The sequence below is a fragment of the Giraffa tippelskirchi genome, chromosome 9, assembly GCF_054371585.1.
Source record: "Giraffa tippelskirchi isolate mGirTip1 chromosome 9, T2T-mGirTip1v1.2.pri, whole genome shotgun sequence".
NCBI classification, from domain to species: Eukaryota; Metazoa; Chordata; class Mammalia; order Artiodactyla; family Giraffidae; genus Giraffa; species Giraffa tippelskirchi.
The window spans coordinates 39,854,133-39,869,970 of record NC_137283.1 but is presented as its reverse complement, the minus strand read 5'-3'; the positions used below and the strand labels follow the sequence as shown (position 1 = coordinate 39,869,970).

At 41.4% G+C, this 15,838-nt stretch overlaps 1 protein-coding gene across 42 annotated transcripts in view; it reads right to left on the bottom strand.

Annotated features, from left to right (window-relative positions):
* The window catches only part of FHIT (fragile histidine triad diadenosine triphosphatase), a 1,651,033-nt gene that overhangs the window by 204,147 nt on the left and 1,431,048 nt on the right, over window positions 1–15,838 (bottom strand). For all 42 annotated transcript variants that reach the window (XR_014063952.1, XM_081524685.1, XM_081524680.1 and 39 more), the window contains one exon: window positions 2,359–2,427. Coding sequence is in view for 41 of the 42 variants with exons in the window: in XM_081524685.1 (XP_081380811.1) it covers window positions 2,359–2,427 (69 nt within the window). In the remaining variant the exon portion in view is untranslated. The remainder of the gene's footprint in view (window positions 1–2,358; window positions 2,428–15,838) is intronic.

Sequence of the window (15,838 nt, the reverse complement as noted above, 5' to 3'; positions counted from 1 at the left end):
TGAAATGTAGCCCTGCAGCTTTTGTCACAAGCACATTTGGAATACAAACAAGATTTCAGGGTGACAGTTCAGTCTAAGAAAAGTGTTTTCCAGTACTTTTAATACCACTTTAGCAGTATTCACTTGTATATAAATCATGTGCTAATTTATTCATTAAAATAGCCTGTACTTGGCAACATTTTATTAACCTTAGTTTATGCTAATAAGACCATTACTTGGATTTTTTCAAAATGCATCTCTTATAATTACTCCATAATTCTAATTTTCTTCCAACTCAAACTAAGCCCTTACTAACCCCCAAACTACATTCCGCATCCAATGAAAATGAGTTCAGTTTAAAATATTACAGGACATAGCTTTGATAAAGCACAAATTTGGGAGGAAAGTGCATTCCCAAACCTAGCCATGCACCAGAATCTCCTGGGGACTTTCTTATGCACACACAATTACTGACTCTTATGTGGCTCTGTAATATACTGGATCAGTATCTCTGGGAATAGGACCTCTTGAGAACTGAGATTTGCAGCAATTGGTCCACAGAGCAACACTTAGGGACCAGTGATTAGAATGTGTCTACCCTACACATGCGGACTGCAGCCCTTGGAAAACACAGGATACCTAAGACAGTGAGAGATGTCCCAGACATGCTCATTTGTCACCTCAGAGCATTCAGTGACTCCCAGATAAATGATTTGTAAGTCCCATTACTAACTGTTGACCTCTTGATCTTAATTTTCAGGGTTTGGGTAGCCATTTTAATACCTAGTTACTACAAAGAAACCTTATAAATACAAATATATATAAAAAAAAAGATGCATAAAAACCGCTATAAATTAAAAAAAAAAAAGTTTCTGACTGCTGGAAACCAGGTGGGAATCATCATAGAGGTCAAGTACCATGACAAACAATTAAAATTATTTGAAACATCATTCTCAAAGGGATAGAACAGGAGTGTCAAATAAATGGCTTCTTTCTCATATTTGAGACCCATGGCAGACATTGCTAATCTATCACAGCACATTTCCTTGATGCACCCGGAACAGCCTCAGAACCCTTCCCAACTAAGCACTCCAGGCCCCCACTACCATTGGATCAGCTCTTTCATGGGGGAACATATGTGCCCTTTCCTAGCTAAAAGAAGTAGTCACACTGAAATCATTTTTTTTCCTTCACACCAACACATCTATTGCAGACTGCACGGTTCACAAAGCGCAGACAGATACGCCAAGGTTCTCATGGAGACGAGGCCCTAGGAGCAGGTCACCTGGCTCTTGCTATTCATCTTCACACTGGTGTCACATTCATATCTTTGAAGGGAAGTAATAAGTTAACCGCTAGATGTTTATGACACAGGGGTTACACTCTTATTGTTAGGGGAAACACTGACTGAAACCACCTGCCCCGGCCAGGCAAGACACGTGAATGAGTCACCTGCATGAGTTACCTTACAACTGGAGGTCCTGGTAAGGGACGTGGAACTAACAAGCTACCATAAACCCGAAGAAATCAGGAAAGGTCAAAAGGAGAGAGGAGACGCCAGTCCATATGTCTTACCAACCTTCCAGAATCCTCCTTGCTGGAATCCCTCTTGGCTGAGCAATGCATGGGCCACCCAGAAGGACTCTGAGTTAGAATGAATGATTGGCCAGAGACAACCCGGAAACTAATCCCACCACCATAAAAGCCAAGGCGGCGAGTCACATGGCAGAGCAGTCCTCCTGGGTTCCCTTACCCTCTGCTCTCCAACTAGGCGCCTCTTCCCAATAAAGTGCCTTGCTTTGTTAGCATGTGTGTTTCCTTGGACAATTCATTTCTGCTTGTGAGACAAGAGCACACTCTCAGGCCCTGGAAGGGGTCACCCTTCCTGCAACATTATCGTTCAAACCAACCTAGTTTCTGCTGACCACAATTCAAAGTTCCACTCTGAATAAACGCTATTAGGAAAGACAAGCTGGATTTCAAAGTGGTTTTAAAATTAAACGTAGTATTCAACTAAAAACAAGTCACACATCAATCTGCTTGGTTTCCATTGATGGCACTCTAAATTACCTCCTATGGAACCTCTGGGCTCTATCTCCATGCAAATGTTTAGTGCCCTGGTAAATGACAGGGCAGATATCACAAGGATACCTGTCTTCTGCCAGATTTCATTTGAAAAAGAAAATCATTATAATTCATTTGCCTTCAGTTTCTGCAGTGGCTATTCTTGGCTTCTTGGCCTCTATTGCCACTGTCCAAGTCTTACTGGGTAGAATACCATTGAAGACCATACCTCCAGCGTTCCTGATTCTTCATATTGATTTCATTACACTGATAGCACCAGTGATCAAACAATAAGATCAGAGAGAGCAAACCTACCGCTTCATAGATGCTGTCATTCCTGTGAAAGTCTCCAGCCTTCCTTGGAAGAATGTGGATGTGAACATGCTGAAAAAGAAAGACAGAACAAAATGTGATTATTTCCTCATATATTTTGAGACTTGACAGCAATGCTTTCGTGAAGTTCAATTACTCCACATTGGTTCCTGCTGGATTATTTTTCAGAGGAAGATGATTATCATCTCCAGTAACCATATTTGAAATCTGCAGAGAGGAGAGAGGCAAAAAACAAGACAGGACAATATGGTGGCATATATGAGAGTTTGAGTGAAATGCCAGTGTTGTAGGGGCTCTGTGGAATTATTCATAGTTGTCAGTCTCGGTTGTATTTAGCCAGTGCTTTGAAATGATGGCACGTCTTCAAAGGTGACCATGGTGACTCTGAGAAATAAGAACTGGCTAACAGAGAACTGCATAAGCAAAGAGCAGACGAGCGAGAGTAGAAAGGACTATGAACCAAATTGCAGAGCCAGGACCTCAAATAATTATCATATAATAGTAACGTGAATAGTTCTCACGTATTAGGAGTTGAATTACTGTAAGAAAGCACTGTGCTTGGCTTTTGTCTCATTTAATGATCTGAATAACCCCCTACAAAGTTCTACTTTGATCTCCATTTTACAGATGAGGGCACCAATACTCAGAAGAGCCCACCGGAAGTGGTAGGGTCAGCGCAGGAAGCCCACCCATCCGGCTCTTACTCCCACATTCTTCATCAGCAGGTTAACACTGATTCTGTGAAGTTAATCTTCTAAACAGCCCAATTCTCTAGTATACTAAAGCACCCAGGTAATATACTTAGCAATGCTATTATGCAGAGATCATGAATCAAGGCGCACTGCATATCTAATTCAATATATCCTTCAAGGCTAACTTGCCATTTGAAAGTTTTATTTTCCAAATAGCCTCTATTGTACCTCAGCTGAAGTTAAGCCTCCTATGCCTGCCCTTGAGGTATGTCCCCTCCTTTATTACAAACCAGGGGGAGGAATGCGAAAAGGAAAAGCCTAAATGTGGAGAGGCAGACAAAGAATCAGACCAAGTCTCTGATCACACCCACCCCTTCTTGATTACAGCGCGATCAGGCTCCAAGCCTCCAATAGCCTCTGGAGACTATGCGATTAAGTGTCCCTGTGGTTTTGCTGCACGAGGAGGGGAAAATGATACGCTATTAAGGCAGAGGCCGGGAGCAAGACTGTCCAAGGTGAATGAAGCAGAGAGGAGCTTCACAACCGCCCCTGAGCACATGGTCCCCAAAGAGTCACATGTTTTTCCCAGAATATTCTCCAGTTAATGAGAAAGCCGTTCATGGGATTCCTTAGCACCTGGGACGAGCACATGCCTAAGTCACAAAGACAAGGTGAGCAGTGGGAGACAGGGAGAAAAAAACAACAGGGGGAAAACCTATCACTGACTATCCATGGAACCAAATTCTTAGAAAGAACCAGTGCTGGATAAGCCCATACTGAAACTGATTGACACACATGGGCTAGTTGACTTAATAGCAAGACTGGAAAAATGCCATAGTACATGGAAATAGCCTATCCTTCACTCCATCTTTACTTCCTAAGCCTGAAGCTACCCTTTCCATCTTCTTTCCTCTTTCCTTTCTTTTCTACTTCTTTCTTCCTGTCCTCCTTGCCTTCTTTCCTTCCTTTCTTCCATCCATCCACCCACCCACCATCTACCTTGGACTTTCTAATAATCAGGTATTCCAGACCAGTGTTCTGCAGCCAAAGGGCCTAATGTAACTCCTGGAACTTCCACTCACTAGCTTGTGTGGTCTTGCCTCATAAGTCCTGAATCCCAGTACCATTACAGATAATGGGGACTGCAACCATTTTAACCACACAGAGTTGTTAAGGGGAACAAATCAGCTAGCCATGTCCTTAGCTTGCTGCTTAGTACATAGGTAATACTCAGTACACATAACTGCAGTAGTATTATTCTTACTTTTTAGTTATGTTTATTATTTTTCCAACTGGCAAATAGAGTAGAAATCAAATTCAGGGGTTGGTTCCCATACCAGCAGGGAAAATACTTATGAAGCTCCTTGAATGGAACATGGTTAAAAACATGGTTAAAGTTATCCTGTTGCTAAAGCTTATTTCTGTTGCTTTGACTAGTGGTTTTCAAATCTGAGCATGCACCTGTGGCTTGGTGAAACACCGATCGCTAGATTGTTAAATTTTCCATTTCTAACAAACTCCCAGTGGTATCAATGTTGCTGGTCCAGGGCTATACCTTGAGAACCACTGGTTCAGACGATCCATCTGGTTCCTGACCTCCTCTCCTGAAAAGATGCTAACATGGGCATCAGAGTCACTCACTACTTTGCCTGCCCTATTGCCTTCTAGGAGTCTTATTACTGAATGCTTGCCTGACTTCCTTCTCACTGGTCACCCTCTGTGCCTTGTCCTTAGGAATATGCCCATCTTCATTCACCAAGGACATACAGGTAGTTGTGAACTTACATTAGGGAAACTTCCTGGGTCCAGGCCCACCCCACACCTCTGTTCCTTTACCTTGCTCTCCTGGGTTTAGTGTTCAGGGCTATCTCTATAGGCTGTTACCACCCAGTCCTGGAATGCCACTCTTGATGACTGGTAACCACTTTAAATTCACCCTGACACTGATGAAAGCAAACATCTCACCATACAGGTGATTTCCCCCAAGGGCATAGATCTCAACCCAGCCTGATGGCTTGACTTAAATTCTCAAGCGACAGATTGATCACAAGATCCAGACAACCCACTCAACTTCTCAGAAGAGGGAAATGATGATAAAGCCAGCTCAAAATCTGGCTGTTGTGAAGGAACACCATTGCCATCGCCTCCCAATAGAATGGGCTTCTGATAAAGCCCCCACAAACAGCACATACAGGGATAATTTGACATAATTTGTTCTTAGTGGATTCATGTTGAGCTTTGGTGATCACAATTGACTTTTCTAAGTGCTAATAAAACCTCTAATTAAATGTTGCAGTATAAGAGCATTTTTAAAAATCTATGATGCACTACATACCAAAAAATTTTTCATGGTCAACTACAATTTCACAATGCTCACTGGTACACTATCAGAGAAGACGCGCCCAAAAGACACATTTAAAAGGTTAAATTTGTTCATTTAGCAATCCAGAAGCTTATTTAATTACGGAGATCTCTGTTCTTTATTCAGATAACGTCTGTCTACATTTTTTAATGCATTTATTCATGCAAAAATATTTAGAACCAGGTGTTATTCTAGAAACCAGGGATATAGTAATGAACAAGACAAAGTCACTGCCTCCTTAGAACTATACTGCAATGGGTGATGCAGAAAATAAACAAGTAAATAAATATACGACTTAATTTCAGGGGGATATAAATGTCGTGCAAAAAATGTAGTGTGCAGAGCTACAGAACTGGAACACTTCAACATTTGAAGTTTGGTGAGAGAATAGTAGGACTAAGACTAAGGATACAGCAAAGAATGAGGCCAATCAAGAGAGGCTAAGTTCTAAAATTGATGACAGGAGGAATTTCATGGAGAGTATAATCAACAAGAGTCAGCAAAGGGAAAAGCCTATGTTGATTTCGATGAAACTGGTAAAATAAAAAATTAACTAAAAAGCACATAAGATGTTCAATATCATCAGCCATTAGTAAAATGAAAATAAAACCACACTGAGATATCACTTAGCAGTCAACAGGATGGCAATATTAAAAAAAAAAATAGAAAATAACAAGTGCGTATGAGAATGTGGACAATTAGAACATTCATAGGCTGTTGTTGGTACTGTAAAATGACGCCACTGTTTTGGAAAATAGTTTGGCACTTCCTCAAAAAGTTAACTTGGACAAACTCCAGGAATAGTGAAGGACAGGTAAGCCTGGCGTGCTGAAGTCTGTGGGGTCATAAAGAGTAGGACACGACTTAGCGACTGAAAACAACAAAAAGTTAAACATAGAGTGACCATATGATTCAGGATTTTACTCCTAAGTACCTATCCCAAAGATCTAAAAACATGTCCACAGAAAAACTTGTACATGAATATTTATAGTAGTATTATTCATAATAGCCAAACAGGGAAAAGAACCCAAGTGTCCATCAAGTAGTGAATGTATAAATGAAATGTGGTATAGCCAGACAGTGGAATATGATTTGGCCATAAAGAGGAATGAAGTACTGCTACATGAAAGAATTACACTGAGTGAGTTATGCTAAGTGAAAGAAGTCAGACACAAAAGGCCAGATAGTGCATCATTGTGTTTATATGAAATGTCCAAATCAGACAAATTCACAGAGAGAGAAAAAAAAATTAGCAGCTGTCAGGGGGAATGGGGAGTGACTGCTAATAGACATGTCATTTGTTTTGGGGAGGATGAGTATATTCTGAAATTACATAGTCGTGATGGTTGCACAACTTTGTGAACATACTAGAAAAACAACGAAACTGTATAAAGAGAGTGAATTTTACGGCATGTGAATTTTATTCCCATAAAGTTGTTATTTAAAAAACTGAAGTGGGTTTAAGAGAGAGTAGAAGGTGAAGAAAAGGAGATAAATAAGCATGGATGACTTTTCTAAGGAAAAGAAGTTTTGCAAAGAAATCAGTGGCAGTGGATGTAGAGGAGGAAGGAAATACAGGTTTAAGTTTCCCGAATCTTTAAGTCTCTACAATTATTATTATTATCCTTAGTAGTAGCATTTTTTTTTGTTAGTATTTATTGAAAGATCACTACATACCAGTCCCTGGGTTGATTCACATCATTACTTCAATTAATCCTTACAATGCTGCCCGGAGGTTGTTAATAAATGCATCCCAAGAGACAAAGGAGACCAAAGAGGTTAAGCAATGAGGTCAAACCCCTGCAGGGAGTGACCAGTAGCTGATATCTGACTCTGAGCCTGTCATCAGAGGCCAGAACATTTGCTCTTACCACGAGTGACACGATATCTCAGGAGGCCACCCTTCTCTCCCAATTCCAAATATAAGGACCCCTCTTCAACATGGGCTCTTGATGCCTCCGCCAACTCTGTGACTTCTCAGTCATGTCTCTGATCACATCTCTAAGTTCTCTCAGAGACTTGCATCCCCCGGGGGATGGAACCTGACTTTGCCCTGAGACTTCAGATCACTTAAAGCAAGGATGTTACGTCTTAAATTCCACTTCCATCTTATGTCTTCCTAGTTCAAAGCCATGCCAGGTATAATATAGATTAGCCAAGTTGGTCAATGTCAAGTCTTTTGCCCCTAATCTATTAACTATATATAGTTTGCACCAAGCAGTAGACCCACCCTTTCCTGGCTCATCTGCTTGAAAAATTTTAGCTTTAAAAGCCCTTTCTGTTACCTTTTCCTCCAAATGTAGGCTCTCTCTGATCATTAATACCTTAACATTTTTATAGGTCCTGCCTCTTTTGTACAACCTGTGTGTGTCCTTCTATCCATGCTTTTGAACGCATCTAGTTTACCCCATACTCACCTGAGGATGGTCAGTGTAGTCACAGGGATGCATTCTGTCCTTTTCAGAACACATTCTAATTTGGTTATAAAGGATAAAATCATGGTGGGGGAAAGGGCAGGCAAGACTAGAGACAGAGAGATACCCTGCTCCATAACTGGAGACCAGCAACCTCCACCCATTGCCCCAGTGTGAACACCTCTCCCTCAGATCAATGAATAATCACAGAAGGCAAGTCTGATTCTAAAGAATCAAAACAAAAACTGCTGTGGGAGGCAGACTGTGGGCCCTTCAGTATCCTAATCCCAGGGCTGGCGAATACACTAAGTTGTATAGCAAAGGAGAATTATGGGTGCAGAAGGATTAGCATTACAACCAGCTGATCTTAAAACAGGAAGAGTATGAATGACCCTGAATTACCCATCTGCACCCCGTGTGATGAACAAATTTGAGGAGACAGTGGAAGACAGGGGAGCGTGGCAGGCTACAGTCCATGGGGTTACAAAGAGTCGGAGATGACTTAGCCACTGAACAACAACCCAGTGTAATCACAGGGGTCCTTAAAATTGGAAGAAGGTGAACGTCACCAAAATTTAAAACTTTGTACTTCAAAGGATACAGTTAAGAAAGTGAAAAGGTAAACCATGGAACGGGAGAAAAAAATTTTTGCAAATCATCCATCTGATAAGAGACTTATCTACAACATGTACACAACAGTTCCAACTCAGGAATAAAGACACAAATACCAACAATAAAAACTGAGCAAAGGATGAATAAGCATTTCTCCAAAGAAGATGCATAAAAATGGTCAATAAGCAGAGGACCAGAATGTGAAGGCTATTCTTTCAAAACAACTCCACAAGAGCCTGCCTTCTTCCCTTCTCCCTTTCTCCTTTGATTCCCTCCTTTAGAGGCAGATAAGACTGCTTAAAACCAGCAGAAATCAGGTTTCCCAACATGAAACATACTGTTGGTTAAGGGTGATATAGTTTGTTGTCCAAAGGGGAACTTCTGAGACTGAAAGGGTCATTGTTCATCACTGCATTGGCCTGTTTATAACTACAGATGGGCCCCGACTTTCGATGGTTCTACTTAAAATTTTCTAACTTTACGATGGTGTGAGTACAATAAGCATTCAGTAGAAACCACACTTTGATCTTTTCCTGGGCTAGCCATCAATATGTGGTTCTATCTTCTCCCATGATGCTGGGCAGTGGCATTCACCACAGCTCCCAGTCAGCCACCCAATCACAAGGGGAAACAAGAGGCTCAGTGGCGACCATCTGTACTAGACAGCCATTCTGTGTTTCACTTTCAGTATAGTCTTCAATAAGATCCACGAGCTATTTCACACTTTGTTATAAAATAGACTTTATGTTAGATGATTCTTCCCAACTGTAGTTGAATGTAAGCGTTCTGAGCATATTTAAGGTAAGCTGGCTAAGCTATGATATTCTGTAGGGGTGTATTAAATGTATTTTCACCTTAATGATATTTTCAGCTTACAATGGGTTTATTGGGATGTAACCGTGTCATAAGTCAAACAAGATATGTACAGGTCTAAAGTCAGCCTTCTTCAAATAAACCAGGGCATACACTCACCCAGATATTAGTTGTTTACTTGGGAAGGATGATAACATAATTAAATTGGGGTTTGATAGCCCCTCAACCTGGCTTAGGAGCTTCCCAGGTGGTGCTAGTGGTAAAGAACCCACCTGCAATGCAGGAGACCCAGGTTCGATCCCTGGATCTAGTAGACCCCCTGGAGAAGGGAATGACTACCTACTCCAGTCTTTGTGCCTGGGAAATCCCATGGACAGAAGAGTCTGCTGGGCTACAGTCCACGGGGTTGCAAAGAGTCAGACACGACTGAGAGACTAAGCACTAAGATTCACGCTTCTGGGCTCAGAACCCCAGATCCACCACCTGACTAGCCTAGTGACCGTGGACAGTTCCCCTTCTCTCTCTAAGCCTTAGTTTCCTCATCTAGTACAAGGGAGACAGTAAGAGTTCCTATGTCTTAATTTTTTGGTGAGGATATGGAAATGCATATATAGTACTATGCACAGTTACACATTCAGAGTAGTGGGGGATGCATTTATTTTCTGTGCTACTATCAGTAAGGAAGAAAACTTTCCTCCACCCTTCTAGGTTCTTCTGACTGGTCTAAGAATTAACTGGACATAAGACAGATAGATTAATAGAAGAAAATTAAATGCAATGTTGTACCTATGGGAACCTCAGATACATGAGAGGCTTAGCAACAGAAAAGTAAAATGAGGTACATATGCTATCATGAGCTAAGGAATGGGATCAAGAACTTCAAGGACAGGAGGGTCATCCACAGGACAATAAGGAGAAGAGCAAACTTTGGTAATTAGATGTCTTCCTTGCCACCTAGAATGGGCATTTAGATAAAATTTATCTCTGGTAATAACTCTTTTTCTGGGAAAACTCCCCAGATGAAATTCTTCCAGGTAGTTAAAGGAGGGGAAGTGGTCTCTCTTGAGCCCATGAGGTCTCCACTGCCTTTATCTCAGAATAATCCACTTTCCAAAGTGCCCATCTTGGGGAGATCTGTGCTGAATGCTTACATTACGTAGATTATACACTTAAGCCTCTAGAACAGGAGAAAATATGCTTGGGACTTCTTTTTGAGACAGTAAGTGGTTCTATTTGATGAAAAGATGATGTTCTGCCCTTTGGAAGTCATGGAGAGGTAGGAGGTAAGAGGCCAAGAATCTATAGCAATCTGAGACTTAGAATCTCCTGAAGGAAGCCAGAGGAGTGAAAAAACTAGAGGCAAGATAATAGGGAGGGAGCCTGTATTAATGCATCATGCCCAGATGCTTCTCTTCACGTGGCAGTAACTCGTCCACCACTCTTCCCTTTAATTCACTTAGTAAAGGAAAACAGGAGAAGCCACCTGAAATTGTCTCTCGCTGTCCCTGTTTGAGTCTATTACGCAAACAGTAGGGAGATTTCTCATTTTGCTCTGTTTACTGGAGTAGGGTTAAAAAAAAAAAAGAAAAAGGAGGAGGAGCAGCCCTTTCAGCACCCGCTTTCTTAATTGTCAGTGATTTCCTTGCTCCCAAAAGTGAGTGGTTTTTAAACAAAGCAGATCCATTCTCATAAGTGACATTGCCATCTTATAAACATACTGTTACAGCAGGAGAGGGGATGGAACCATGACAATAGGTCCCATTTCCTGCTCAAAGTCAGTGGTCCGTATGTCACTCACCTTTTCTTTTTCTTCTCACTTGCAATCAGTGCTTCTTTCGCTTTACAAAGACAAATGATAGAAAAGCTGTTTTCTTCCCCTATGTCCTGTTTTGAATTTGTGAGCAGTGGGTAAGGAAGTTGATCTACTTTTTAATCTGTCCTATTCGCTCTACATTTCAGAGGAGGAAAGTCTTAAAACAAAGAAAACCAATTTCTCCTGGGTTTACCCACTGCCTATTGCAACCTCTCAAGTGATCCAGCTCTTTGTGATACAGGTAAAGCTAGTGTTGCTTGCCGTGTGCAAGATGGGGGAAATTGATTGGCAAAACAGACGCAGTGACACTAGCTCATGTTTGCTCAGTTCTCTGGGCTTCTCTTCTCATTGAGGAGGAATTGAAGAAGAGCCTGCCAATTATTTCTACCTCATGAGCTTAAAAGCTAAAGGAAAAGTCACACACCCAGCTTTTCAGAGTTCGGTGACCCTCTCTACAGCATCAGATTTCATCAGCTTGCTTTTATTTGACTTGAAAAAACCTTAACTTGTAAAAAATTTGAAATTTAAAGTTATCTGGTCAGGAGAAGCTCCTTTAAACTCTCATTGTGGTTTGGAGCTATGCATCATCAAAGCCGGGATGTTCAGATGATGTACTGCTCCCATACATCATTGGGGCGCCATCCCTCTCATGATATATTATTACAACTCACAATTGGAACACCGCCAGTGATGTATGGCTGAAAAACACAATCGTTAAGCCACGAGACTCCGCAGGGTCTCAACAAACTCAGGGTTTTTTGTTTTTTTTTTTTTTTGGAAATTGGATTTGTTCTTTATCTTTTACTTTTTTTTCAAATTTCTCAGCTTGACTGGGACAACTGGGCCACCTGGAACACTGTGCGTTTCCTCCACTTCATGACAGGTACACCAACTGCATATGCTACAGGAAGGAGCTTGCAACACAAGGACCAGAAACCATCACCATGCCCATGCCTTTTGACAGATGACTATTTTTACTCCTGAGCTGACAGTGTCAAGGTGTCCACAAGGCCCTTGAGCAGAAGCACTTCCAGGGACATTTATTTTGGAACTAAGGAGCCGGTAGTGTTTTCATGCTGACCCTAAGCTTAGCAGTAGAAGGTGAGGCCTCCCCAAACCGAGTAAGGAAGAATCCATCCAGGAAGAAAACACAAGCTTTGGGGTTGGTGATGTTCTGGAATGGAATCTTCTTAGCAAAGGTCCCTGCAGAACCAAGTCTTCTGATTGAGAGAAGAAGCAGGTTGCCTAAAATATTTTCAAAACTACTACTGTATAATACAGTAATAACAAAATTTACTGAATCTCTGGAATATGCCAGCATTAGTCTATATATCTTTATCAATATATTTCATATAATCCACAATAACCTTATGCATTTTCTTCCCTGGTGGCTCAGATGGTAAAGAATCCGCCCACCAAGGCAGGAGGCCCGAGTTCGATCCCTGGGTTGGGAAGACCCCCTGGAGGAGGAAATGGCTACCCACTCCAGTATTCTTGCTCAGGAAATCCCATGGACTGTAGCCCACCAGCCTCCTCTCTCCATGGGGTTGCAAATAGTTGGACATGACCGAAGCGACTCAGTACACACAAACAACATTATGCATTAGAATAGTGGTTTTATCTCCACTTGAAAGATGAGGCAAAATGGAGGAAGTTATAGATGAAGAAATGGAGGCCTTGGGAGGCAGAGTGGATAGATTTTCTCAACTCCAAAGTCCAAGTACAGCATTTTCTATTGGCACTGTGGTATGGTGACACACAGCCCAGCAGAAGGCATCACCCCGCTACCCCAAATCCCACTCATTCTCAGGCTACTGAGCATGAGTGTGAAGGGGTCCATGACAGACTAGCTCTCTTACAAATTTGAGATCAATCTTGTAAAACATTCCATATTATCTTTTGTCTCATGATTGATTTTCAAAGTGGCATAATAGCTTCAAATTCTTAAAACTATTTAACAAAAAGAAAGTAGAACTGGTAATTATCACTCTTAAAAAAGTTGACCAACTCACACAAGATCTGCAAAACCATGATATTCTTCAAATCGGGTCATTTCTACAACATTAGGTTATGCTCCTGAAACAAAACAGGTGGAATCCCAGGTAGACCCTTCCAGGGGTAAGAATCTTCCTGTTGACCCACACTATTCTTCCCTGAAGAATCTCACGGACAGAGGAGCCTGGAGGGCTACAGTTCATGGGGTTGCTAAGAGTTAGACAACACTGAAAGCAACCTAGCACACACGCACGTTGACACACAGAGGCAGGAGGTCAGAGGTTCTCTGTGAAACTCACTCTGTTTGCTGTCTTGCAGGGAAAGCACCTTAATGAGGTTTCCAGCAAAAGAGCTTTCAAGAGATACAAAAATGTTTCAGGATTTGTCATCCTTGTATTTTATGAGCTACCGCTGTAGCTGTTGCATTTACATATTCTTGGTAGAAAAAATTAGAAATTGGTCTTCCCTCCATGTGGAATTCCTTTCCCTCCTATCTTCCTCTCACGTTTTAAGGGCTGGTTCAGATGCCACCTCTTCTGTGTGCCGTTCAGACACTCCAGGGCTCCTCTGATTCTTTTTATCAATCTCAGTAACTGCTTTCAGCACAAAATATCCAGAATTATAGTTCTCTCTGTTTAATTAGTCTGGATCTCTAGGTGAGTCTTTACAATATTTTCCTTCTGATTATTTATTTTCCCCTCCTCCCAGATTCCTAGCTTTGAGAATACATTATGTAATTGTTGGAAGGATAAGGAGATGAGCAGATGGATGGACAAATGAATAGATGGATGCATGGATGGATGGACAGATAGGTGGGTGGAGAGATGACTGTATTCTTAATCTGTTCACTTGCTTTAAAAGAAAGAAAGAAGGGGGGGAAAAGTAACCTCATACACTCAGATCCTCTTCACCACTCTGGTCTTCTTCCTCTGCTTAGGAGTTCCTGCACATGTAACACTGTGGTCTACGTAGAGCCATTCTGACTGCATGGCACATGCCTTTCTTCCCCATTGAAAAGTTTCTTTTTATCAAAATGTAAGTTTGCAGGCCTTATCCTGCCAACTTCCTTTTAAAAAACTGCTCAAATATGCTTGAGTGTCTGAAGCAAATAGCTTATCCTGAAAACAATCAGGACCCAGCTGACTGTCAAGAGGACAGATTCTTTGTTCAGCATTAACTGTGATAAGAGTCACTGTGACTCTCTCTCTCAAGAGAACAGCAGAAACCCACCCTTTCTTTGGATACCTTCTGACCTTCACAAATTCCAGGATGCATCATTTGCTAGCAAGCATACTTAGAATATGTACTTTCTATTTACACACCGTATCAGAACATTAATCTGCAGAGTTGTTCCCTCTGGGTGCCTTTCTGCCAGGTATACAATAAAGGATTTGGATGCAAATGAAAGAGTGATGGCATTTTTCCTTGTCTTACTCGTTTCATGACAAATGCACATTGCTTTACTGTTTGCTGTACACATAATTACAGTTCTTTAATTTATGTTTCAATAAAATGTATAATAATAAACGTTTACTGCTCCATGAATAAACATTCAAATGAAGCCTCTAATGGAGGTTACATGTTTTGAAGCAGTTCTGTGGCTCTCCAGAATCTCACCCTCTACTTAATGAGAGTCATTTCCATAATCTGTGCATTATTGCTTAAGCCTCCCTTTAGGAATATTTTACAAAGCCAAAATTTTTATGAAATATTATCCATCCAAAGGGGAAAAATGTGAAGGGGATTAGCAACTTGTCCTGTTAAAGGGACAGGACAAGCTTTCATGTCCCTCCAGAGATACTGACACGGTGATTATCTCACTAGGCAAGTGTATCACTGGTATAGTTTTGCCTTTAATATCCGGTTTAAATAAAAGGAATGAGAAATTCAGAAAGGTCAGTCATGAAGGGCAAGCTTGTGCTAATTTCTTTTCTGCTGCTAAGAAAGGGATCAAGAAGTGGACCTGTAAACTGGGTAAGGCTAGGATACCATTCAGTGACTGCAGCCATGAAATTAAAAGATCCTTGCTCCTTGGAAGAAAAACTATGACAAACTTAGACAGCCTATTAAAAAGCAGAGACGTTGCTTTGCTGACAAAGGTCCATCTAGTCAAACCTATGGTTTTTCCAGTAGTCATGTATGGATTTGACAGTTGGACCATAAAGAAGGCTGAGCACCAAAAAACTGATGCTTTCAAATTGTGGTGCTGTTGAAGACTCTTGAGAGTTCCTGGGATGGCAAGGATCAAATCAGTCAAACTTATAAGAAATCAACCCTGAATACTCATTGGAAGGACTGATGCTGAAGCTGAAGCTCCAATAATTTTGCCACCTGATGCGGAGAGCTGACTCATTGGAAGAGACTGTGATGCTGGGGAAGATTGAGAGCAGGAGGAGAAGGGGGAGACAGAGGATGACATGGTTGGATGGCATCACCGACTCAATAGACATGAGTTTGAATAAATTTCAGGAGATAGTAAAGGACAGGGAAACCTGGCATGCTGGAGATCACGGGGTCGCTAAGGGTCAGACACGACTTAGTGACTAAACAACAACAACAACAGGATACCATAGACTGGACATTTCTGAATATGGAAACAGTCGCAGGACTTGAATATCAAACAGTCACGCTGAAGTAACTGAATCCAGACAAGATCGTAGGTTGGGCTTCAAGCTGATGGTGTCACACATTCCTATCAGTGTGAGCTATTATTTAGGAAAATTACAATATAATTGAATGGTGCTATCATTTCAAGTGGTTA